The following is a 24182-nucleotide window of genomic DNA, read 5'->3' as shown; positions in this document are numbered from 1 at the left end:
AAATAAAAAAAGCTTTGTTTCCTCTCATTCTTCTAAAGTTTAAAAACAAAGCTAGCACTCCACTTTATATTTAAGACTCTGTGTGTCGATGTACAGAATAAATGTTAAAATGTTCTCTGATTACACTGCATATAAGCAAGTAAATCCAACTAAGAAAAATATGAGTCCCTGGTGGAACTTTAGGCAGGAGTAGGAGTCACACTTACCAAATGTTTATAAAATTGTATGATTTAATAGTTCTGTGTATGCCACACAGCCACTTTAACAAGGTCATTTTAATTATTTTCAACATAACATCCTGCTCCCACCCCACCTCTTTCCCCTGCACTACAAATCTCTTTTAAAAGTGATTTCTGTGCTAACATAGGCAGCCTAGTATGCCACAAAAAAGAATGGAAAGGAAAGGTAAAGGGGAAAGGAAAGGAAAAAGCAAAGGAGATTCACTGTACAAATAAATTTGATTTACTTGTCTAAACAGGGCCAGATTATCAATGGTTCAGTTGCTGTAACTGCTTCCCAACCTGACTGGCTAACAGCCCACTGTTGATGGAAAAGTGTATGATTTGCTTCCTCTTCTTCCTCAGTAGTTTCCTGAATCTCCTGATTTTCTGTTACCATCAACTATACTTTGTTTTTATTGATTTTTTACTCATTTAATTTCTAATGTCTTCATTCCCTGGACAGCTAACTCACATGAACTAAGATGGCCTTGTTTCTAAAACCGCTTCAAGGGGGGGGGGGGCAACATCTTAAAAACCTAGTCTTGTGTCTATCTAGTGAGTCAACAGGTACGCTGGTAATATTTAAAATTGCACAGACATTTGGAATCTGCAGAAGAAAATCTGCAGAGAAATCTGTCTTTGCTGAAGATGCCCAAATTCATGCTAGTGGAAAGTGAAAGTAAATCCTCCCTACTGTGAGCAACAGAATGGATTTTATACAGGATGATGCCATTTACTGATACAGTGCACCCGTGCCATATGCAGGCGCGCCATACGCGGCCTTGAGCATACGCGCTCAAGCCGCGGGTTGTGTGTGGGGCGGCGCGTCCCATTCAATTGAATGCGCGCGCGCCCGTTGCGCCCCGCGCACGCCCGCGCCGCCACACACAAGCCCCATTGTTTCCAATGGGGCTCGAGCATAGGCGGAATTCGCCTTACGGGGAGGGATCCGGACTGTAATAGTTTCCTACTTTGTGGCCTGGACTCAGCAGGTTTAAAAGGTTAAAAACAATGAAACAGACTGCAGGAACAAATGGTCAGCTGATTATAAATAAAAACAGCTTTGCACACAGGGATGATAGGAATGTTTGGACACACTTGTGCACCTCAGTGATCACCCCCCATAGCCCCTTAGTAGGGAAATGCAGAGCTATACAGGAGCAGCTGCCATTCCTCAAACTTTGTAGCATTATAAAAACAGGCAGGAGGAGACTGCCATCCACTACTGATAGACATTTGCCAGTATAAACCTCTCTCCACCACCCACCTCAATGAGACTTAATCCCAAAAGGTTGTGGAGAAAGAAAAAAAAAGGACAGACGCAGGCACTAAACCAAGCTGCATTCCCCAGGTTGGGAAAACTCACCACTTCCATAGAACAACTACATGTTACCACCACTCCAAAGATGTTAATACCAGAAACTATACTTGACAATTATCTTTGTTTTTGTTTTTTAAAAAAATCAGCAGCTTCAGAGACATAGCCGTGTTAGTCCACAATATCAGTATTCAAAGAGGTCTTGTAGCATCTTTGAGACTAACTGTGTGAAAAACTTGTAGCATAAGCTTTCATAGATTTGGTCTACTTTGATTCATCTGAGGAAGTACACCAAGGAACTAAGCAGACCGGCTTGAAGCGCCGGCATGGAGGCGTAGCATTTTGATGCCAGGCCCCCTGATGCTGGCATCACCCCGGCATCAAGCCACATGCCCAACTGCATGGTGGGAGTGTTATGGCACTCTGTTGGCACAGCGTTTAGATTCACTATAAACAACACTAGGTTTTTAAGACACGCTGCACCAAAGGAGCACCAAAAAGCTGCTGCCACTGCAGCAAGGACGCCTTTTTGCCAGAGCTAAAAGGTGCAGCATTTTGCCATTGCAAAGCACCAAATTGGGGCCGTGGCATGCAGTTGCTGCAGCCCCGATCTGGTGAGGAAAGAGGTGGTTGGATGCTGCTCCAAAGAGGTGGTCTGTTTTGCCCCCAAATCTACGAAAGTTTATGCTACAGCTTCTTTTACACAGCTAGTCTCAAAGGTGCTATAAGATCCTTTTGCATACTGATCAGTCAGCTTGTTTGATATATGCTCTTATAAGGATAAACCTGGTCCCATTTGCTTTCTTGGATCTTCTGTACCACCACCATACAAACTCTAAACCAATGATGAGAAATAATTCAAAGAGAATTTACCTCTGCAAATAATGGTGATATAATTGTAGATAAACACCGAGACAAAGGCCGCCTCTGAATGGTATTTTCCTTTAAGAAAAAAAAGGTAAAGAATTCCATATGTTAATCTTGTGGAACTTGCAATTATTCTTCAACACTCTTGATTTAATGCAATACATTTCCAAAGGCAAGCATATGCAATATCCATTAATGTAACTTTTAAATTAACACTGTAAGCTGAAATTACAATTCCAGGAGGCTGGTGCCCTTGCACACATCATACACCAAATGATTGTAAGATAAACAATAAGGAAATGCAACAATGAATATTACAAGCCATTTAGCTTGCAGCAAAGTAAATTTTAGCATATTGAATACACTGGTTACATATTTATCGAAAGCATTCAATTATGCATATTTGATTTAAAAAGTTAATTTGTGAAGCAAAGGAAGTAATGACAAGAACACCTCAATATGTACACTGTATAAACAAACGACAACAGCATCACAATCTCCCCATTACCACTGTTAGTTGCAGCACTGCATAAAACAAGTTAAGTGGCAAATTTGGACAGTCAGCGATATTTTAGAGGCAGACCTGAGGTCCCAGGAGGCATTTCAGACACCACAAAGCCACCTACTTCAGCACAATAAAATGTCCTCAAAGTGGGGCTCCCCAAAGTCAAGTACTTATGAATTTGTTAGCTTGTGCCTCTAACTGCAGCTCCCCATACTAATGTCAGAAGCTGAATCAGAAATTCCTCTGAACCTCACAAATAGCTTTTCTGGGGTGAGCAACAGTCTCTGGAGTACACAATCCAAAAGGTGGTGCTGATCCCATCCCATATCCACTTTGGTAGAATTTCAGGTAAAAACTAGACTCAGTGTGGTGAACTGGTTTGAGTGTTGGGCTATACCTCTGGAGACCAGGGTTCGAATCCCCACTCAGCCCTGGAAACCCACTAGATGACCTTGGGCAAGTCATGGTCTCTCAGTCTCAGAGGAAGGCAACGGCAAACTCTGTCTGAACAAATATTGCCAAGAAACGTCCTGTGACAGATTTGCCTTAGGGTCACCATAAGTAGGAAAATGACTTCAAGGCACACAACAACGAATAAAAACATAATGGGCAAGATTTGTTTCTACTTGCAACACACAGGATAAGTTAGAACAAATGCAGAGTATTACAGCTATGAATATTTATATGGTCCATGCTCCCCATATGTGGGGGATCTGTTCTGGAACCACCACCCCTCATGTATGGGAAAAGAGCATATGCTCAAGCCCCATTGAAAATAATGGGGCATGCACTCATGGCGTGGTGCAAGGTGTGTGATGCCGGTACGCACCCCCATTACTTCTGCCAGGGCTTGCCTTTGCGTAAACGGAAGGCAAGCCCACCTATGGGGCTGTGCTACACTATGCAATTAACTGTAATTTATTTTTAAAAATATGCACAGGCTTACTAGGTGGCACAAGATTTGGACTACAGTTATAATAAAATCTTTACATCTCAAAGCATACTTCAGGTTTTGGCAATCAAAATTGGATAAAAAAACATGCATTACTATTTAAAATACTAATTTCTGGTTTCTTGCAACATCTGTAATATAAAGAATACCTTGTTTCTTTCCCACTCGTGCAGCTGAGTAGCACCATTTTCTAGATTCTTGGGATCTTTCTCTCGGATTGTAAATATCCAGTCACCTGAATCACTGCCTCCTGAGGCTTGGCCGTCTGTTTCACTTCAATGCAAACACATTTATGAAACATTATAAAACAGTTTCATTCACTTTATTAATGGGTGGCAATAACATAAACCTAGGAAACTCAGTTGTGAGTAATTTAAAGTAATGCTACTAAAGCAAAATTCTAATTTTTATTAGAAACAAAAGTTGGTGTGAAATTGCCTTCTTATAGCAATAGAGATTTTTGATTAATTTATTTAGAATAAAAATAACCGGGTTCTAGCTTTATGCATCTTGGTAACCACACTTACCCATCAGAATCTTCAGAACTTGAGTTATCATGGTTCTGCTCAGCCTTCCATCTTTTATGTCTGTCAATCAGATCTGTCAAATAAGAGGTTTTCTTTGCATTTCGTACAATAAATTTGTGCTTCAGGAGTTCTTTTGCTGTTGGTCTCTTAAAAATAAAAAAGGTTCCTTTACTAAATACACCAAGTGACCATAAATACACATCTACTGAATAAAAATGAATATAGATAGGGACTCCCTCTCTCATTCTATCATGTTGTTCCTGTCAGTCTTGAGGCAGTTTAACAGCTCTCTCTCAAGATTCTAAACTGCTAAAAACTGCTGTCAGCAGTCAGTTAGGAGTAGCTTGTCCCATCTTCCTGCTATCTTAAAAGATGGTGAGATTTATTTCTCCTTATCTAAACCATCACCAGTTAAATTAGGTTTCAGTTATTTTATGCATATATTTATTAAAGCCATTATTGTTTACTTTTTAAACCACAAAATGCATGTTTGTTATTTTCTCGAGTAAGTCTTTATTCTTTAGGAAGACAGATTTAAAATAACAGTCTGACCCAGTCTGATGAAAGCTGAACTCTCACAAGTGTAACTTTCAAACTTGGTCTCTTAAAAATAAAAAAGTCCCCAGCTTACTGCTCAATTTCAGCAGTGGGCTGAAGCTCATAATACTACATCATATTTTTACAACTTTATCTGAAAAAGCCTTTGAACCATGCCCACTTCATCTGATGACCATAAATTCACCATACACATTTAATGAATTAAAATGAATTAAAGTTTACTGAATAAATAAATGCACATTTACTGAATTAAACCTGAGACTAATGAAAGCTTCCTGTTTCTATACTCCCTTCCTTCCCTTGAAGTAGAAAGAAAAGGAAAAGGTACTAAGACGAACAATGCATTGGCTGCAACCTGCCCAAATACTTCTAGAGCAAAGTAGGTGCAATCTAGGACCTAAATTTACCATCAGTCCTAACTGCAGTCTACACCCACAGAGCAAATAACAACTTGGTAAGTTGACACAATGGCCTAAATATCCTAAAGACACTAGATCCCATCTGATTCTGGAAAGTAAGCATGGTCAGGTCTGCTTAGTATTTTTGGATGGGAGACTGCCAAGAAATACCAGATGCTGTAGTAGGCTATATTTCAGAAGAAGCATATGGCAAAAAACACCTTCAAATATTCATTGCTTTAAAAATCCCTATGAAAAATGCATGCGGTTGCCATACGTCAATACTTGAAGGACTTTAAGGCACAAACACAGACACACAAATCAACGCATAAATCCCACAGATTCAAGTTAGGAATAAAAACTACATTTAGGCCTAGGCATACAAAAACACCAAAATGGAAATCATTTTTGTTTTTGTTTTTAAAGTCATTCCTCAAATCCCCCCCCCAAAAAAAACACAATGGTTCTCGCACAAGATAGCTAAGCAATTTTGTGGAGGAGGTAGCAATGTGCCATATCCCACTCAACCGAGACAAAACATGGATAGAAACTATGCAAAAGCTGAAATGAGTCAGAAACATGAAAAGGACATGGGTATTATGCCACTACTTTGCTTGAGCTATAATTTTTTACTTTAATAATGAACATGAAAACAATCTTATTTTGACATTTGTAACACATATATCTAGAACAAAGTTCCTTTCAAAATAAACTTGACAAAGGAAGGTAAACATTTGTTTTCAGCAAGTTTCTATTTCTACAATATAGTGTACGTAATACATAAATAGTGTATGTAATACACACACCACCCAAATATATCCAACAGTTCTATCTTCCATCTTCTCACAACCCTGAGTTAAGCAAAATGCCCTAAAATTATCACAGGCCGAAGGTAGACAAAATAACTTACAAAGCTTGGGTCCTTGTTCAAGCAGGCCTCAACAAACTCCTTGAGAGGTTTACTGTAGTTTCCTTCTAATGTTGGTGGATTGTTCTTTGGAATGAGGAATAAAACTTTCATTGGATGCAGTTCTGAATGTGGTGGCTCGCCCTTTGCTAGTTCTATGGCTGTTATGCCCAGCGACCAGATATCTGCCTGTAACACACAAGAAATCTTACAGGAGGGAAGCACTAAGGACAGAAAATGGATGGTTAAGGTTGCCAAGCTAGTCCAAATTGCCCAATTAATATGGATTTCAAAGGTGAAGCCAAATGATAACTTTTTGAAAGTTTGAAAACTGTTTATGAAGATTTTTACTAAAAAGAATTCTAACAATGCAATAATTTATAAGTTTGGTTATTAGTAGTTGGTGTGTTCTAAAATCTGTCTGTTTAAAAATAACATTTTTTTACAGTAGGCCATCAACTGAAGCATTTCATGAATGCCAATTTCCTTTATTGTATTGACCATTTATTTACAGATAAGCACATGCTTCCCTCTGGGCGCGTCACATATTTGGGTGTACTCCTGGATTCAGCTTTCGACCCGGAGGACTAGGTTTCTGAAGTGATCAGAAGTGCCTTTGCACACTTAAAGTTAATAATAAAAAAGTTGCACACTAATATGGTCATGGTTAATACATGCCTTAGTTACATCCCATTTGGATTACTCTAACACGCTCTACATGCAGTTGCCATTGCACCAACTTCAGTTGGTACAAACAGCCATAGCCGGGTTGTTAACTGGGGCTGGTGACAAGGATGATACAATTCTCTGGCAACAATAGTTCCACTGGGTGCTGGTCCATTTCAGGCCACCATTCAAAATGTTGATTATGTCCTCTGAATAACATAGCATAGATCCAGGTTGACAGACCATATATCCTTGTATAAGTCTACCCAATCCTCAGGAGAGGCTCTCAGTCCCACCACCTTCATGGGTATGGATATGACCCAGGGTATTCTCAGTGGCTGCCCCTAGTGACCAGAATTCTCTCCCTAGAGAGGCTAGAATAGCCTCAATTGTTTTCAGTATTGTTAAAGGTTTAATTTTATTTTAGTGTTAATCTTTCATTTGTTTTTAACTATATTGTATTCATTTTAAATTGTACGGCACTTTGAATCCTGGTTTTGAGGAAAAAGCAAGGTACTGTATAAATGATGTTGATACCAATAATACAAGAGGGAATATTAAATATACACATCTGACTTAACAAATGTATTAACAACATATTTCACTTGTGGAAGAAAACAGAGACAGATACTGTAAAGGGCACATATATGAGTGTTTGGCCACACAGAAGGTATCCAAGCATGGATGTCTCCAAGACAGGAGGGCATTTGTTCCCTTCCAGGCCAGAAATCATAAACTTTAGATTCCTATCTTTTATTATTTTAAATCTAGTCGATGCAGAACCTTACTATGAGGCATTTTATTCAAGGACTGAAGTTACTGAAATGAGCAACATAATCACTTCTTTGTTCGTTTTTAAGTCTTTTGTTTTCATCACCTCCAGTCCTTATGAGGAGTGATTGCTGCCATACAAACACAAAATTCAGAAACTCAAACATTTTTTATGTAGCTGTTATAGTACAGCAGTCTATCTCCCCACCTCAAAAAAAATAAAACAAAAAACAAAAAACAAAAAAAACAAAAGATAGTTGCAAATACAGTAGTCTATCTTTGGTAGGGTAAGGTGGCATGGACCTGGAAACCAGGTCTATCCACTAAGGGGGCAGAAAGAGGGCTGTTATACATATGTGCCTTTTTACGAAGCTATGTCTAGCAATATCTAGCCTTGGTATATTTAGCCAGTGTGCATTAAATGCTAGCATGCCCCCCCCCCAAATAAAACCAGATACAGGTTGAGTATCCCTTATCCAAAATGCTTGGGACCAGAAGTGCTTTGGATTTTGAATGTTTTTTGGATTTTGGAATATTTGCATACACATAATAAAACATCTTGAAAATGGGACCCAGGTTTAAACACAGACTTCATTTATGTTTCATATATACTTTATGCACATAGCCTAAAGGTAATTTATACAATATTTTTAATAATTTTGTGCATGAAACAAAGTTTCTGTACACTGAACCATCAGAAAGCAACCATCTCAACCACCCATGAAAAAAGTTTTGAATTTTGAAGCATTCAGATTTCAAATTTTCAGATAAGAGATTCTCAACCTGTACAATATTAGCTGTTCCATGAAGAAAGAAATACAGTCAGACCTTTATATCCACAGATTTTGTATCCATGGATTCAACCATCCACATCTTGAAATATTTTTAAAATACACAAATTCCAAAATGCAAACCTCAGTTTTTCCATTTTCTGTAAGGGACACCATTTTACTATGCCACTGTATTTAATGAGACTTGAGCATCCACATTTTGTTACCCAAAGGGGGTCCTGGAATCAAACCCCAGCGGATACCAAGGGCCAACTGTAGTAGCTCCAAAAGAACATATGTACAATTCAAAAATTAAGTCATGTGGAAGGTCTGTTGTATTAGCCGTTATACAAAGTGGCTGATAACAATGTAAAAGGTGTGCAGTCTGGGCTTGCCTACAATCTTAATGCCATGATCAAGCATAAAATGTCTTCCCTCTCTGACAAAGAAACCTTCCACAGATGCCACAACTATTCTCCAAAGAGTGTTCTCCAATGTTTCTAAGATGAAGGAAATCATCCTAGAACATTCACTTTTCTTCTGACAAGTTACATAAAGTTATCAATATTATCAATGAGGGTGATGATAATATAAGATATCCAACATGAAAACTGATATATTGTATTTTCAGATATCATTTTTACAGGGGGAGGGGGTGTTTCCATCTGATTCCCAATCAGCATTTATAACTGTTAATGATCTTGTATGAAACTGAAGTATAACATTCTTCGGCATCCACACATTATATCTCAAGCATTTTCTGTCACTCTGTGTAGGGTTTTAAATGCCATGGAGCTCTGAACAGAGCACACCCACAAGAAAAGCCACAACTAAGCTGTAATAGTAAATGATATTCACATGGAATAAAACAAAATACCACTGTGCAGTTCCCCCCATCCACCACACAAGTTATTGCAAATCTCCATGGATCCAGGTAAGTTGCTCAAATCCACTCATGCAGATCTCAATGTGCCTGGGCAGGTCCCTAACAAAGGGTCTATCTGCATGGACCAAAAGACCCGGGTTCTCTCCGGGTTCGCATCATCCTGTTTGCATGACAGAGGTCAATACCCCAGAGCCAGGATCAGGATGGATCTTGGCAGAATGGACATGGATCTGGCTTGATCCTGGGATAAATGGGACTTAATGTGGTTCAAATTGACCCCTCATTTGCCATGGAGTTTCCCAGAAACTCTGGCAAATCCTAGCAGATTAGACAGCCTGGTATGCCCTTATTTTACTCTACCACTGCTGCTACTGAAAAGACCCCTGTCACCACATTTTACATGGAATTGGAGCACCTGGCAATGTGGGTGCAGTTAGACACCCCGTTTCCATATTAGATGCTGTGATGTGGGTTTTGAAAGTAGTGGCAATGGGAGATTAAGGTATGGGGTGTGTGATAGTACTGGGTCTATACAGTAGGCATGGGTGGGCATGTAAACAAACACCTATCCCCATACCAGCCTGAGCACCTGGGCCAGGAACGCATGCGCTACTACCCCAAGGTCTAGCCCCCTGCACCACTCCTTTTTTGATATCAAGTTGATATCAAAAAGGATGGTTTGGCCATGCAGCCAAGAGGGTGCAGAAAATTAGCCATGCCATATAAGGACATCCTGCTCAGCATGGGTGAAACTCAAGAGCATATAGCTGGGATAGATCAATCAAGATCAAAATCTGCATAATCCCTTCATTGACAGCAGTGATGGTGGGTGATAGAACTGATGTTTGCAAAGAAAGAAAAAACCAAAGTCCATGCATACCTCCCTCTGGAGAAAATACTCCATTGTCCAGAGACATTTGCACTGATTGTCCAGTCATTTACAACTTCCCTTCTCATTCTTCTCTCCTGGAAACTTCACTTTAATCCCAAAATCTGCCCTGGGGTACATTTTACCCTATAAATGTGCTGGCCAAGGGACCTCCAATTTGATCTCGCTGAGGTTCAGACACCCTGTCAGTATTTCATTTGACTCCTAAGTACTCCTGGCAGCTGCTGAGCCATTTCACTTTACAAAATCCCCCAACTGGAACTTTCCCTTCTGGAACTGGTAGAGCATTACCTTCTGCAATCCTTTAAGTCTCTAGTTGCTACCACCTTTTATATCATTAGTTCTTGTGAGTGTGTGTGAGAGCATACTTTTCTGGTGCTTTCTTTGCACAAATAAAGTGGTGCATCCTTTTTACAAATAAAACTACATTTGGACCTTGCTTTATAGAGTTCTGTTTCTCAGAACTGGTATACACAGGTTTGATTCCTGCTTTGAGTTGCCCAATCCCTCTCAGCTGCTGTAATTTAGGCAATAAAATTCCCCTATTAAATACTGATTGTGGGTGCCCTCTCAGGACCATGGCATTTTGTTTAACATGTCTGCTCATGGACAAAGACAACAAATGAATAAGTTCTCTCTGTTTCCTGAAAATTTTAAAGTCCCCAGAATTAATCTTACCTTTGAATCATAAGCAGATTGCTTTATAACCTCTGGTGCCATCCAAAATGGTGTACCCACGAAGGTATTCCTCTTTATTTGTGTATCTGTTAATTGTCCAGCTACACCGAAGTCTGCTAGTTTGACTTCGCCTTGTTCAGAGAGCAGCACATTAGCAGCTAGAAAACATTTATGAAAAAAGAAATTTGCAGTTTGAAAGTTTAAGCTTGAAGCAATTTAAACTATTAGCAAAAACCCTACTGTTTTACCTTTAATATCTCTATGAATTTTCTTTTCTGAATGCAAGTAATCAAGTCCTTTCAGAATTTCTCTTAATATTGTAGCAATCTGGATTTCATCAAGAGAGCCTGGTTCTAACTAGAAGAAACACAACTGATTATTTTCAGAATAAAATATCACAATAATACAGAAGATAATGCTGAAGAAAAAATTAACCTGGTGTATCAGTCCTTATTTTTGTTGTACTTTCATTTATAGTTACCTAAACTATAGGTAATATAAACTTCATTTACAGCTTCCTTAAAGTTGTTTAGAAAGGTTTATGAATCAGAAAGTTTACTTATTAGATGTACTGAACAACCATATAGAGCAAGGAAAAGAACTAGATACACAAGCAACTCCACAAAACTAAAAGTAATATTTCTCCAAAATTTTGTTGTTATTATTGTTGTTATTACTACTAGTAGTGCATACATGCATCTCCTCATGCATGAATTTACAGAGTTGTAGTAGGCAGTACCACCTACCTTGAGAGGAGAGTGCCCATCTCAATACACGAGAATAAAAGAAAACCCTGTCTTGTGGCAAGGGGGATGTCCGCACAGGGCAAATGGCCTGGCTTCCCCCTGGCCTCGCATCCTTTACTTTAGAAGATACAGGCCAAAACACCTGCAGCAGGATTGGGGCCTATCCTGCCTATGCAGACATGTATCCGGGGGATCCAGTATGAAACCAGGGTAGAGCCTTTACCCCAAGGTAGAACAGCCCTGGTTTAGCATGGAGTTTCTACAAAACTCCACTGCAAAACCATGCTTTTCAGACAGCCCCCCCCCACTCCTTACACTCCAGCAGATGATCCATCTGAGAAGCTCCCAGTTGCCCCATCTGATGCAGAAACGGGGCATCTAGCCATATGGGTGCAGTCAGGTGCCCCTTTCCACATGAGATGGGGAGACTGGGAGGCTTCTCGGACAGATTGCCTGCTGGAAAGGTAAGAAGTGGTCCTAGGTTGGTGCAGGGACAGGCGTGTGAACACCCTTCCATCTGCACACCAACCCAGGGACTAACCAGGACAGGATAGCATAGCTTCAGCCCTTGTGCTATCCTGCCTCATCTATTCAGGCTCTAGGAGAAGCTTATGGACACCAACACAGCCATTTGCCTTGCACAGGAAAGGACAAAGTGGATTTCCCCCTTTTTACATGCACCTCTCTGAAAGTCAACAGAAACATTTCTACCATGTTAACACAAGATGCATCTACACTGTAGAAATAATCCAGTTTGACACCAATGAATGAATCCTGAAATTTGTAGTTGTAGTTTAGCCTTCTCTGCCAAAGAGTGCTGGTGCCTCATAAAACTACAAATACCCAGGATTCTGTAGGATGGTGCCATAGCAGTTAAAGTAGTGTCAAACTGCATTATTTCTACAGTGTAGGCTGCATCTGCACTGCAGAAATAATGCAGTTTGACATCACATTAACTGCCATTGCTCAATCCTAGGAAAGTCTGGAATCTGTATTTTTGAGAGATATTTAGTCTTCCCCATCAGAGAACTCTGGTGCCACAAACAGCTACTAACTCCAGGATTCCATAGGATGGAGCCATGGCAGTTAAAGCAGTGTCATATTGCATTTTTCTGCAGTGGAGATGCAGCCAGTTTGGGATGGCTTCTACCTGGGATTGTGGGGATATCAACTATATTTCCCAGCTGATGCGATCCTACAATTTTGCAAGCACCCCCATTTTAAAAAAAGTCAGAACTGTGTAATTGTGCAAGCATATTTTGTTCTTCCCTTACTAAACTGGTCATCATGCATATTTGGAAAGCTTTCATTCTTATGGTCGCATGATGCATAAGTGATTATGGCAAATTCAGATGAAGTAAGAATAACCTTTAGTTGCATGAATGAAAACTGATTACTTACAAGGTCAAGAGCAGAACCTCCGCCAAGATATTCCATTATTATCCATAATTTGGTATCCTGTTAATAAAGACAAATATCCATGTAAATAGAGCTGGAAATTATAATAACTCTTGAACATCTTTTTTTCAAAATATATAACCTCTGTGTATTTTATTTTATGTTTGTATTTAATCACACATGGAAAATTTAAGACTAAAACACGGAGGACATAATTAATACTATAAATAGGAGAACATAATTAATACCAAAAATGCTCCTTTTAAACCCTTTTTCAGAATACATGACATTTTCCAACAAACAAAAATGAGATTAATTTTAGCCATAATAACTGTCTCAAACTCTCAGTGTGATTGGAGAACTATTACACTCCTGAGAGAGTTGGTCAAAGAGAAGATTCTTTGTCTCATCTCTCTTCTCCCTTAACACGCATGATTGCTTGTTTTGTGTGTGCAGAGTAAGACATATTGTTTCATGGAAAATGCAACAACATCCAAAAGCCACAAAACAGTGATGCCTTTAATGGGCCAATTAAAATGCACAAAATACATCATGTGAGATATCAAAATCACTAGTTAGTGCGGAGTCACAGGCCTACATTTTGTCTAGGATGTTTCTCCTGCTGTTAATTAAGATGGTCCAGAAGAATCTAGAGGCCACTCCCCTTCTTGGACATGTAGGGAAAGGGTACAAATGGCAGTAAAAGTCAGGCAATAAAATTTCCAATCCATTAGCAACAGCAAAGTAACTTCCATTGAGTTCCTGGCAAACTCTCTCCTCTGTGAGGCTAACTACCCTTTCCTTAGACCCAATAAATATACCACTGCTTTGTGGATTTCAGATTTTGTTCTTTTTTTCTGCATGGCCAATATGGCAGCCCCAGAGAGTAAAGGTAAAGAAGACTCTAAACCAAGCATCATGCTGTAATACAACTTCAAGAACATCCCCAAAAGATTTAAAGACGATGTGAAAAACAGATTTGCACTAACTGACTGGGGACCGGATGAACTCTAGACTGAAACCAGGGAACCTGAAGAGTCAAGATATATCACTGAAATCCATACAACGCAGCTCCTCAGACTCTAGTTAGTTTCTCGTTCTTATGAAAGAGAAATAAAAACTAAGACAGGTATACTTTCGATTTACTAAAATAAAGGATGTTTCAAATTTGAACATACTACCATATATACTCAACTATAAGTCAACCTCAAGCATAAGCCAAGGAAAGGCTTTAGGGGCATGTAACAAAGGATGTAAAGGGCAAAACAAAAGGAAAACACCACTTTCCTCCCTCCTTCTCCCTCTCTGGACCTCTCCCAACCACCAAACACCCTGGTGCTGGGGGAGAGGTTTTAACATCAGATTGAAAAGGAAAGGAATATGGAGGTAAAATAGGGTTTGGTGGTCAGAGAGATCCGGAGGAGGAGGATGGGGAGGAAATGTTTTAATATTTGATTGAGAAGGGAATCCCCTCTTTCACACAAAGACACACACTCCTTGCCTGGGCAGCTCTTTCAGAGATCATTGCAGAGGCAGGGAGAGTGGGGCATCCAGGTGGAGCATCTGTCAAGACCTTTCTAAGAGGTATTACTGTATTGACTCATATATAAGTTGACCCAGGATTTTAGGGTCAATTTTTGCACATAAATGTTTCAACTTACAGGTGAGTATACAGTGGGCCCTTCACATATGTGGCAGATCTCTTCTGGACCCCCTCTCCCATAAGGGAAAAAATGTATATGCTTAAGCCCCGTTGAAAATAAGGGCCGTGCATGGGCGCGCAGGTCATTTTGTCCCCCTGGGCTTGCCATACACGTATGATCAAAGTAGCATATGGTCAGCTCACATATGGCACAGATGGACTGCATATGGTACTTCCAGTCTAAGACAACTGTAGGATAGCTTTAGACATTATCAACTGCAACCCACCAGGATTTATGAAGACGCCTGATATTTGAAGGATGCAAATAACATGCCTGGTATCAGGATGTACCTCCAGTCTAGTCCTTGTTGTTTAATAAACTTGCTTGTAATTCATTCAACATACTGCCAAACCAGCAGGTTTGAGTGCTGGCCTAGGACTTAGGGAGACCAGGGTTCAAATTCCTATTCAGCTACGGAAACCCACTGGGTAACCCTGGGTAAATCACTCTCTCTGAGCCTTAGAAGAAGGCAGTAGCAACTCTCCCACACACACACACACACACGCGCGCACACAATATTTTCTGAGAAAATCCCATGATATGTTCACCAGAAGTTGGAAACAGCTTGAAGGCACACAACTGTAATAATTCACTGTCAACTAGTTCTTGTTTAGTATGAGAAATTCCACAGACTTGCAATTTATTCACTCCAAATCCAGAAGCAATATACTTCTTGGAGACATAACAGCTACAGTTCAATTCACACAGAGAAAACATGTCCAGAAATGTTTTCCTCTTTTCATTTAAAACCTACCAGTTCTCCATCATCACCATCTGCTTCTTAAATTTCCCCCAAAGCTACAAAATTAGTGCAAAACTGCCCACTAAAAAAGAAAGAAAAATATGGGTTTCATGTCCCAAAGGTGTACATTGTTGATTTTATTCTTGTTGTGTGCCTTCAAGTTGTCTCCAACTTATGGCAACCCTAAGGCCCTCTCAAAATCCTATCAGGGGTTTTCTTGGCAAAATTTGTTCAGTGGAGGTTTGCCATTGAGGAAGACAATACCATTGCCTTCCCCTCAGGCTGAGAGAGTGTGACTTGCCCAAACTCACCCAGTGGGTTTCATGGGCTAGCTGGGATTCAAACTCTGGTCTCCAGAGTTGTAGTTCAATGTCAAACCACTACACCATGCTGGCTCTCTAAGATGTAAATTACCTGCTTTTAAATACACTGTTTGCTGAGTTATATGAAAGTTATGGAAATAAAGTATTTTTATAGTTTACTCCTATGAAAATTTGAATAAATCTATATTGAGGTTATGACATTCTTATCAACCACCATTGTTGTTGAAGATAAGATGACTTAGAGGTCTCTCCTTAGAGGGGTTGCCATAAGTCGAAGTCGACTTGATTGCACTTAACAACAACCTTTTCATTAAAGTTCTCCATCCAGCATGGTTACTGATAGTAGGGAAATGCATTCTTTGACGGGTAATACAGAATACACTCAGGAAACACAAAGTAATGTCACCCAAGGACTGATTTAACTCAGAGCTGTAAGTACACTAGAAGAGATATAGCACAAGTAGCTTGAACACAAAATGAAAGCAATGTCTAACAGGGCATGTATAAGTACAGCCAGTCAACATTTGAAACACTTCACTGAGAGTCTGGATAGCATTTGTACTGTTACACGCACACCACAGGCCATTAGGAAATAGCTTCTTCCTAATTGCAAGAACCAATTTTCACATTTCCATTTATATATCTACTTCAGAAAAAAATTACAGTAGTATGTTATGGAATGATTTTTTAAAAGGTACTATTTAGTCATTTGTAAATCTTAAATGATTAACTTATCAAAGAATATTTACTAATGTAAGGACCTCTGTGTGGAAATGGTCAGTCACATTTTGACGTCTGAAACAGAATATTCAAAAACAATGGTAAAAATATAGTACGGTTGATGAGTTGCTGTCCTATTAAAAGTATACAGAACTCGGTATCTGGGGCAGGCTTTCTAACCCTGCCAAAAAGGAGAGCCATCCCTGCTTCTATTATTTTTTATAGTCCTATTCTTTGCACTAGCTTCCAATTTTCTTATATTGGTTACAAAATTCATCTCTCTTGACAACTGTGTGATCCTCGTGCAGTTTATTTTCCCCCTATGAGGAACATACATCATCTTGCCAATATTTTCAGTTCCCCTCAAGTCATCGTTATCAAACATGAACATGAAAGAATAAGACTTGAGAGGCAACTGTGCAATAGTAGTTTGTAGTAAGGTCGGAAAGGAGAGTAAAATACCCTCAAATGGCTGAGTTGCAGGAAATAAAGGAAAGAAAAGTAAGAGATCCTATATCTATGCTGGGAAGAATGTTCTGAGGCTGCTAAGGGGTTTTTTTGTTGTTGTTGAAAGCCTTTTAAGAAATTATCTCTTCTGGGCAGGTACCAAGCACATAGAAAGTGGCTATCTTAAGAACAAAACAAAGTGAGCTCTGCATTCAATGGAAACCTATCTAAATAGTTAGGTAGCACAATAATCCACTCACATATCTTCCCCCTTTCTCTTTCTACCCTCTTAAAACTGGGTTACCTCTCTGCTTTTCCCCATTCTGTAAACTCTCTGGATAAAGTGCATCATATGGTATTAATTAGCTAGTACTTTATATCAACTGGGATTTGATAACATTGTTTAATTACTGCTTAAAGAACTTACAAGTTACATTTTAAAATGTTTAATCAACCTAAACCTTACAGATGGGGTACAATGCATAGTACTATTTTTTTCCTCTCCATCCAAGCATAAATTGAGTTTATTTTTTAAAAAGAAAACAGGCAATCTATATAATATGGGGGCTCAAACAATTGGTGCACAAATATGTTGATGCCACAGAGCCATCTAGTGGTGAATCTGCAGCATTATAATGTAAAGACAAGGCAGTTTCTTCTTTGTAGTACAGTAGTTGTGTTTCCGACTTATCGTGACCCTAAAATGAACCTCTCATAAAGTTTTCTTGGCAAGATTTGTCCAGAGAGGGTTTGCCTCTGCCTTCCTCAAAGGCTGAGAGAGTATGTACTTGCCCAAGGCACCCAGTGGCTTTCCATGGCTGAGCACGGGATTCAAACTCTCATCTTCAGAGTCATAGTCCAACACTCAAACAACTCTTAAGGTTGCCATAAGTCATAAGTTGAAGGCACATAACAACAAAGTTTCTTCAGTTTGCCTAGAGAGGAACAATTCATCTGCATCTAAAGATGCAAACAAATATTTTGTCACTCTTTGAAAAACATGTCATCAGAAGTCTTAAAACAATGGACATTAAACTGTCAATGAAGCAGGAGCAGGAGTAAATCTTGGTTCAACATGCATCCTCCACTTGCGGCCCTTGTAAAATCCGAAGTGCAGTTATTATCTGTAGATGGCATCTCCATACTTATTCCAGGGAGCCTATGGTGACTAGTTTAGGTTTTAAAATCAAATTATTTAAAAGCCAAATGGTTCTCAGCTAATACTGGCATCAGCCAAGACATACTGAAGGAAAATCAAAAGGCACCTGCTGTTTTTCTCCTGCTCCCAAATGAACCTCTTCCCATTCTTCAAGTGAGACATCTCCTGGTCTCATGCTCCACTGATTATGGAATAAGCTAGTAACCTGAACTGACTGAAGGGGGGGGGGGGTTATAGCAGCAATGGTTGAATACTTCCACTGAATATCACAATAACCTAGCATTAGAGATACCATGTACTCATACCTTTTTTATTCTAGAACACTTGTTCATAGAAAAGGTACAGATTGCTGCTAATACTGTTAAGTAGGATATTCATGTTTCAACTATAAATGATAGACTTCTCCTAAATTAGCCTATCAATTTGGCCAATGGGATGTTAGCACACCCTGCATACCCCACACTGCACTTTGGGGTCTCCATATTTTATATCCCATTATCTGAGGTCGAGGAGAGATTGATGACCTTTCAGGAACACTAGAGGGTGAAACAGATGGGCAAAATAAAGCAGTTTCAAGCTGCTCTGAAGGTGGGGCAAAAGCAGCTGGAAACCGGACCAAAGCCGCACTCAGGGGCTAAAAACCAGAGCAAAAAGAAACCGGGATACTCCAGCTCATTGCCAATTCCTGGGAAAGGACCATCAGCCTTTGCTTCCTGACAAGATAGCCCACCACTTGAGGCTATACTTTAGGTATAAGCATGGTTACAAAATCTAGCCTCTGCATATACCTCTAAACTCTGAGTATGTCCTGTATCGCCCTCAGACTTCCCAGTCTCAGCCACTCCAGCTTTCCATGGTCTATCATTTGACAAGTAATTACAGTGGTGCCTCGGGTTACGAAATTAATTCGTAACGCGGCCGCTTTCATAACCCGAAAAGCCTTCGTAAGCCGAATTGCCATAGGCGCTAATGGGGAAAAGCCGCGATTCCGTGCGGAAAAGCCGAAAAAAGCACCAAAAGTTTTTTCGTAACCCGAAAAAACATTCGTAACCCGAAACAATAATTCCCTATGGGATTTTTTCGTATCCCGAAAATTTCGTAACCTGGGTATTTCGTATCCCGAGGTACCACTGTATTAATCTTCTGCAAATCCCCTAACTCTATCATCTCAATTTCATTTCAATTAGCTCTGTGCACTGTCTGTATGAATGGCTATTGTACGTATGTGATTGCACTCTACATATTTTTCTAAATAAATCCTCTTAATTCATCCCAAACCTGGAGTACTCCTCACTTAGTACTGGTATAGTACTGGTATAAACAGGTGCAAATGGTCCAAAGGTTACCTAAGCCTACTACAAAAGCTAAGTTCCCAAACATTTGAAGTAATACTGGTAGTTGGTGCCCCCCCCCGTCTCCCCACCTTTCTTTAGGTAACAGGGGGAATGATAAACACATATTAAGTATACATTAAATTATTAGACATTATTGTGCTCAGTTTTATATTGTCGGAAGAAGTGGAAGAGGAAATGATAACTCTGATAAAAGGTAATGATAAGTTTAACTCTGGAGTTAAATGGGAATTCATTTTCATCAGCCAAAATATTAATATTCAGTAAATCGAGAAATAACAAGGAACTCTCTCTTGAAAGCAGGCTATTCACAGCATGAGAAATAATGAAAATTGTCAAATTAATCAAGTACACTGATGTAAGAAATGGCAAGTCAAAAACACAATCTTGATATTGATAAATACAAGGTGAATTAAGGAACGGTGCTATTTAAAGATTAGGGCCTTAACTCTCTTGGTACTCCATCTAGAATAGGTTTATTGACTCAATGACTGAATCGTGAATAAATATTTGAATAATTCTCACTGATTTCATTCTGCAAAGCCCTTTCCATCACAAAAATCTGGATGCTCATATGCTGTGAATACACTGTATCAACAGAAGATTCCAAGCCATATATAAACTCGATAATGTAATAGTTTGTGTATGCCAGATGGGATTGTGATCCTGTTTTTCTGCAAGAGATTGTATACCAGCATGATGGCATGGTTTTATTATGTAAACTGCCTTGATACTGCTGTATAGTCTTTAAAGGCAGCATACAAATTAATGAGAATTTTGCAAATTTCACAAGGCCTCAAGAATGATGTGCAACCAGTTTTGGAAGACTATTCTGAAACTTCAGAAAGCTTCAGAAGAAGTTTTATGGCAGCCTAATAATACAGTGGACCCTTGTTATACGCTGGTGTTTGGTTCCAAGATCCCCCGTGGATAACAAAATCCGTGTATGCTCAAGTTCCATTAAATATAATGGCAGAGCAAAACAGTGTCCCTTATAAAAAATTGAAAATCAAGGTTTGATCATTGAAATTTATACTTTTTCGGAACATTTTCAAACCGTGTATGCTTGAATCCGTGTATAACAAATCCGTGTATAAGAAGGGTTGACTGTAAGAATAACAACATTTTTTTCTTACCCACCTCTCCACATGGCTCAAGGCTGGGTAAACACAATATACAGTCGCCCCTCCTAACTCGCAGATCTGAGATCCGCAACCTCGAAAATCTGCAGGGGGCTATCTCCACTATTTTCAATGGGGCACGAGCTCGGCACGCACGCACGGGCTGTGCCCCATTCAAGCCCCTATGAGGCTTGAATATGCACAAGCCTCCATTTTCACAGGGGGGGTGGCTCCGGAACAATCCCCCATGAAAATGGAGGGCCAACTATATAACTAAATACATGTAAATACATGTAAAACACACAAACATAACATTAAGATGACCATTACAGATTAAAATCATCCCAACGTAAGTAAGAATATACCAATTTTAAATTGGTTAGGCCTGCTGGAAGAGATAGGTAGTTTAATACTGTTTTAAATTAAAAAAAACATATTTAGCGGTCAAATTTCTCCTAGCAGATCTTTCAACAGCTTAGGGGCAGCTGTTCCACTGTACTCCTGGCTGGTTGAAGAAAAGTCCCCCAGAGAACAACCTTGGCAACCTTAACACTAACCATGGGGCTTTAAAGGTTATAATCAACACTTTATGGAAGCTAACTGCCAGCCAGTGAGGTGATTTTAATATTGGTGTGATATGCTCCCTCCTAGAATCTGGGCTTGAGTGACCCAGTCCTGGGTCAGGGTGTGAACACCCGCCCATGCCCATGCCAACCCAGGGTGAGCACTGGGGCAGGATAGCACAAGCTCAGCCAGGGTAAAACTCCAGGCAAAAAGAAAAGGGGCTTGAGCTTGAGACAAGCATCAAATCCAATGGCAGATATGTGAGTGTCAGCTTTGGAAGCTGTTTAAGTAAACTGATGCCTAGTAATCTACCTGGAAAACCACAGACCCTATCTTAAGGCTCTCTGCTTGTTTTTCGGCTTGACAATTTTTTTTTATTTTTATATATATTATTATATATTTGCTGTTATTTTTACAGTATATTTTATATATTGTATTTCTTTTTATCTTATTTTAATACATTTTCTATTAGCATTTAATTTTTATTTACTTTATAATATTTTTATTTTTTATATTTCATGTTTCATATATTTAATATTAATTTTATATTTTAATATTTATATATCATATTATATTTTTATTTACTTTTATTTACTTTTATTTTTTTGTATTTTATGTTATATTTTATTTATTTTTATTTATAATTTTATTAATTTGTTTATTATTTTATTTACATATTTCATAATTTATTTATTTGTTTGCTACAAGAGCTTTACCTGTATCAATACTGTGGAAACTATTCACCGAAGCTAATTTTTCCATGCTTTGCTAGCATCACAATTTACACAAATTACACAAACTGTGGCAGATGGACTGGTACCTAGCACTCATGAAACAACATCAAATACTTCCACCTCTGTGATGTGTAAATAGGACACACATTTCTTTTTGAATAACTGAAAATTATCTAAAAGGAAAATGGGAGGCAGGGAAGGAATCTTTACCTTTAAGACTAATTGGCTTATCTTAGCATGAGCTCTTGTGGATTTCAATCCATGTCATGAGACACACTGATGGAAGTTAATATTAAAACCCAAAGTATGTAGCAGTTACATGGTTGCAAGGGTGAGGTCAGAGCATAACAGCATACAGAAAGATGCAAATTGTAACCTTAGCTACAAATCTTCAAAAGGTTGTGTGAGATAATGCAAGTCTGTCAAGCTAGCAATAATCTTGAAGTATGAGAGCAATAAAAGTAAATTGTATATATGTGTGTGTGTGTGTGTGTGTATATATATATATATATATATATAATATCAGTGCAGGCTTTGCTCTGATATATTTTATATAATTTTATATATATTAATATTTAATTTATAAATTTAAATAATTTTATTTATTTATTTATTTATTTAAACTGTCTTCACCTGATTTTTCTTATAAACCTGCCTTCACCTGCTTCTTCCTTAGTTCTGAATTTTCCTCTCTTGGGTTGCAACACATACCTTATTTTGAATATCAGTATCAGTAATTTTAGTATTAGTAATTTTATCTAGCATTCAAAGCAGATCGCCTTTCACCGAAAGCTATTAATTTATTTCACAAATATCTCAATTCATAAAACAATATATTTCATGCAAGAGCTTTCAAGTTTAACATAAATAAAACCCTTTACCTTTAAATAGGATCCATAATATTTGGTAACGTACGGACTATCGCACTGACTCAGCACTGTGATTTCTTGTTGAATATCTTCTATCTCATCTTCAGCCTCTTCAAGATCAATTATTTTTATTGCAACAACTTTTTGAGTTCGATTGTCTATTCCTTTAAAAACTTCACCAAATGAACCTTTGCCAATCTTCTCTAGTTTCGTAAACAGTTCTTCTGGATCAGCTTTCAGATTCTGGCAAAAGAAAAAGAGAAGTTGACCATGTTGATGTTTTAACTTACACTGCAGCTCTCAGCTGAATACTCCAAATAATGTATGCTGACTTCTGAAGTCACGTTCAGTATTGCAAAGAGGCTTCAGGGAAATTTCAGCTTATATTCATTGACTATTCCCACTACAAACTAATCATGCTAGCCTCTTGTTGAATGAAAAAACTACAGTGAGCGCTGGGGTTTGATTCCAGGACATCCCCATGGATACCAAAATCCATGGATGCTCAAGTTGCATTAATAATAATGGTGTAATGAAATTGCTAAATAAAAAAGCAAAATCAAGGTTTGCTTTTTGGAATGTATATTTCTTTAGAATATTTTCAAGCCTTGCATGGTTAAATCCGTGGATAAATTGATGGTTAAATCCAATCGGTGGATATGGAGGTCAACTGTATAACACAGCATCAGTGAAAGCCAGGATGGCAGTGGTTTGAGTGTTGGAATAGGACTCTGGGAGACCAAGGTTCAAAACCCAACTTGACCATGGAAACCTAATAGCTGACCATGGACAAGTCACACTCCTTCAGTCTCAGCAGGAGACAATCACAAACTCCTCTGAACAAAAATTCCCATTATCAGGTTGTCTTAGGATCACCATAAGTCAGAAACAACTTGAAGGCACAACAACAACAACACAGCGTCAACGGTATACAGTGGGCAGAAGATTCGCTAAATGGGAGAATTGCTAGAAACTCTGACTCTGTAGGCTTTTTAGAAAGCAGGCCTACAGTTTGGCTCTAGACAAACTGGTGAAGCTCCACTGCTACCATGTTGCTCTTCAATGCAAATGCTCAACACCCTCTTTTCTCTCTCTCTCTCTCTCTCTCTCTCTCTCTCTCTCACACACACACACACACAATTTCTGGAAATACTCTTCTCTATATGGCAATTAAGTTTATTACAAAGACTACAGTATTACCAACAGACCATCTGATCTCTGGTCACTGTTTGGAAATACTCTACCTGCGGGAAGAACCTGGGAGACAAGATGATGCCTTCCCAGTCAAAAGAAACCCCACTTTAAGGAACCCAAGTTCCATGCATTATGGAAACCAAAGTTATGTGGCATACAGTATATATGTTTAAAGAATGGAGGGGTTGCAGAATAAA

The 24182-nt window shown here is 38.9% G+C and overlaps 1 protein-coding gene across 1 annotated transcript in view; it reads right to left on the bottom strand.

Moving 5' to 3' along the window:
- The window catches only part of STK24 (serine/threonine kinase 24), a 35052-nt gene that overhangs the window by 5382 nt on the left and 5488 nt on the right, over positions 1-24182 (bottom strand). The window contains exons 2-9 of the mRNA XM_042459552.1: positions 22804-23034; positions 13061-13117; positions 11162-11270; positions 10914-11071; positions 6257-6442; positions 4391-4536; positions 4013-4136; positions 2413-2481 (exon numbers count right to left, since the gene is read on the bottom strand). Of these exons, the coding sequence (XP_042315486.1) occupies positions 2413-2481; positions 4013-4136; positions 4391-4536; positions 6257-6442; positions 10914-11071; positions 11162-11270; positions 13061-13117; positions 22804-23034 (1080 nt within the window). The remainder of the gene's footprint in view (positions 1-2412; positions 2482-4012; positions 4137-4390; positions 4537-6256; positions 6443-10913; positions 11072-11161; positions 11271-13060; positions 13118-22803; positions 23035-24182) is intronic.

Source organism: Sceloporus undulatus, chromosome 3 (genome assembly GCF_019175285.1).
Source record: "Sceloporus undulatus isolate JIND9_A2432 ecotype Alabama chromosome 3, SceUnd_v1.1, whole genome shotgun sequence".
Lineage (NCBI taxonomy): Eukaryota > Metazoa > Chordata > Lepidosauria > Squamata > Phrynosomatidae > Sceloporus > Sceloporus undulatus.
The sequence above is the reverse complement of the archived record's forward strand: the minus strand, read 5'-3'. Positions and strand labels throughout refer to the sequence as shown.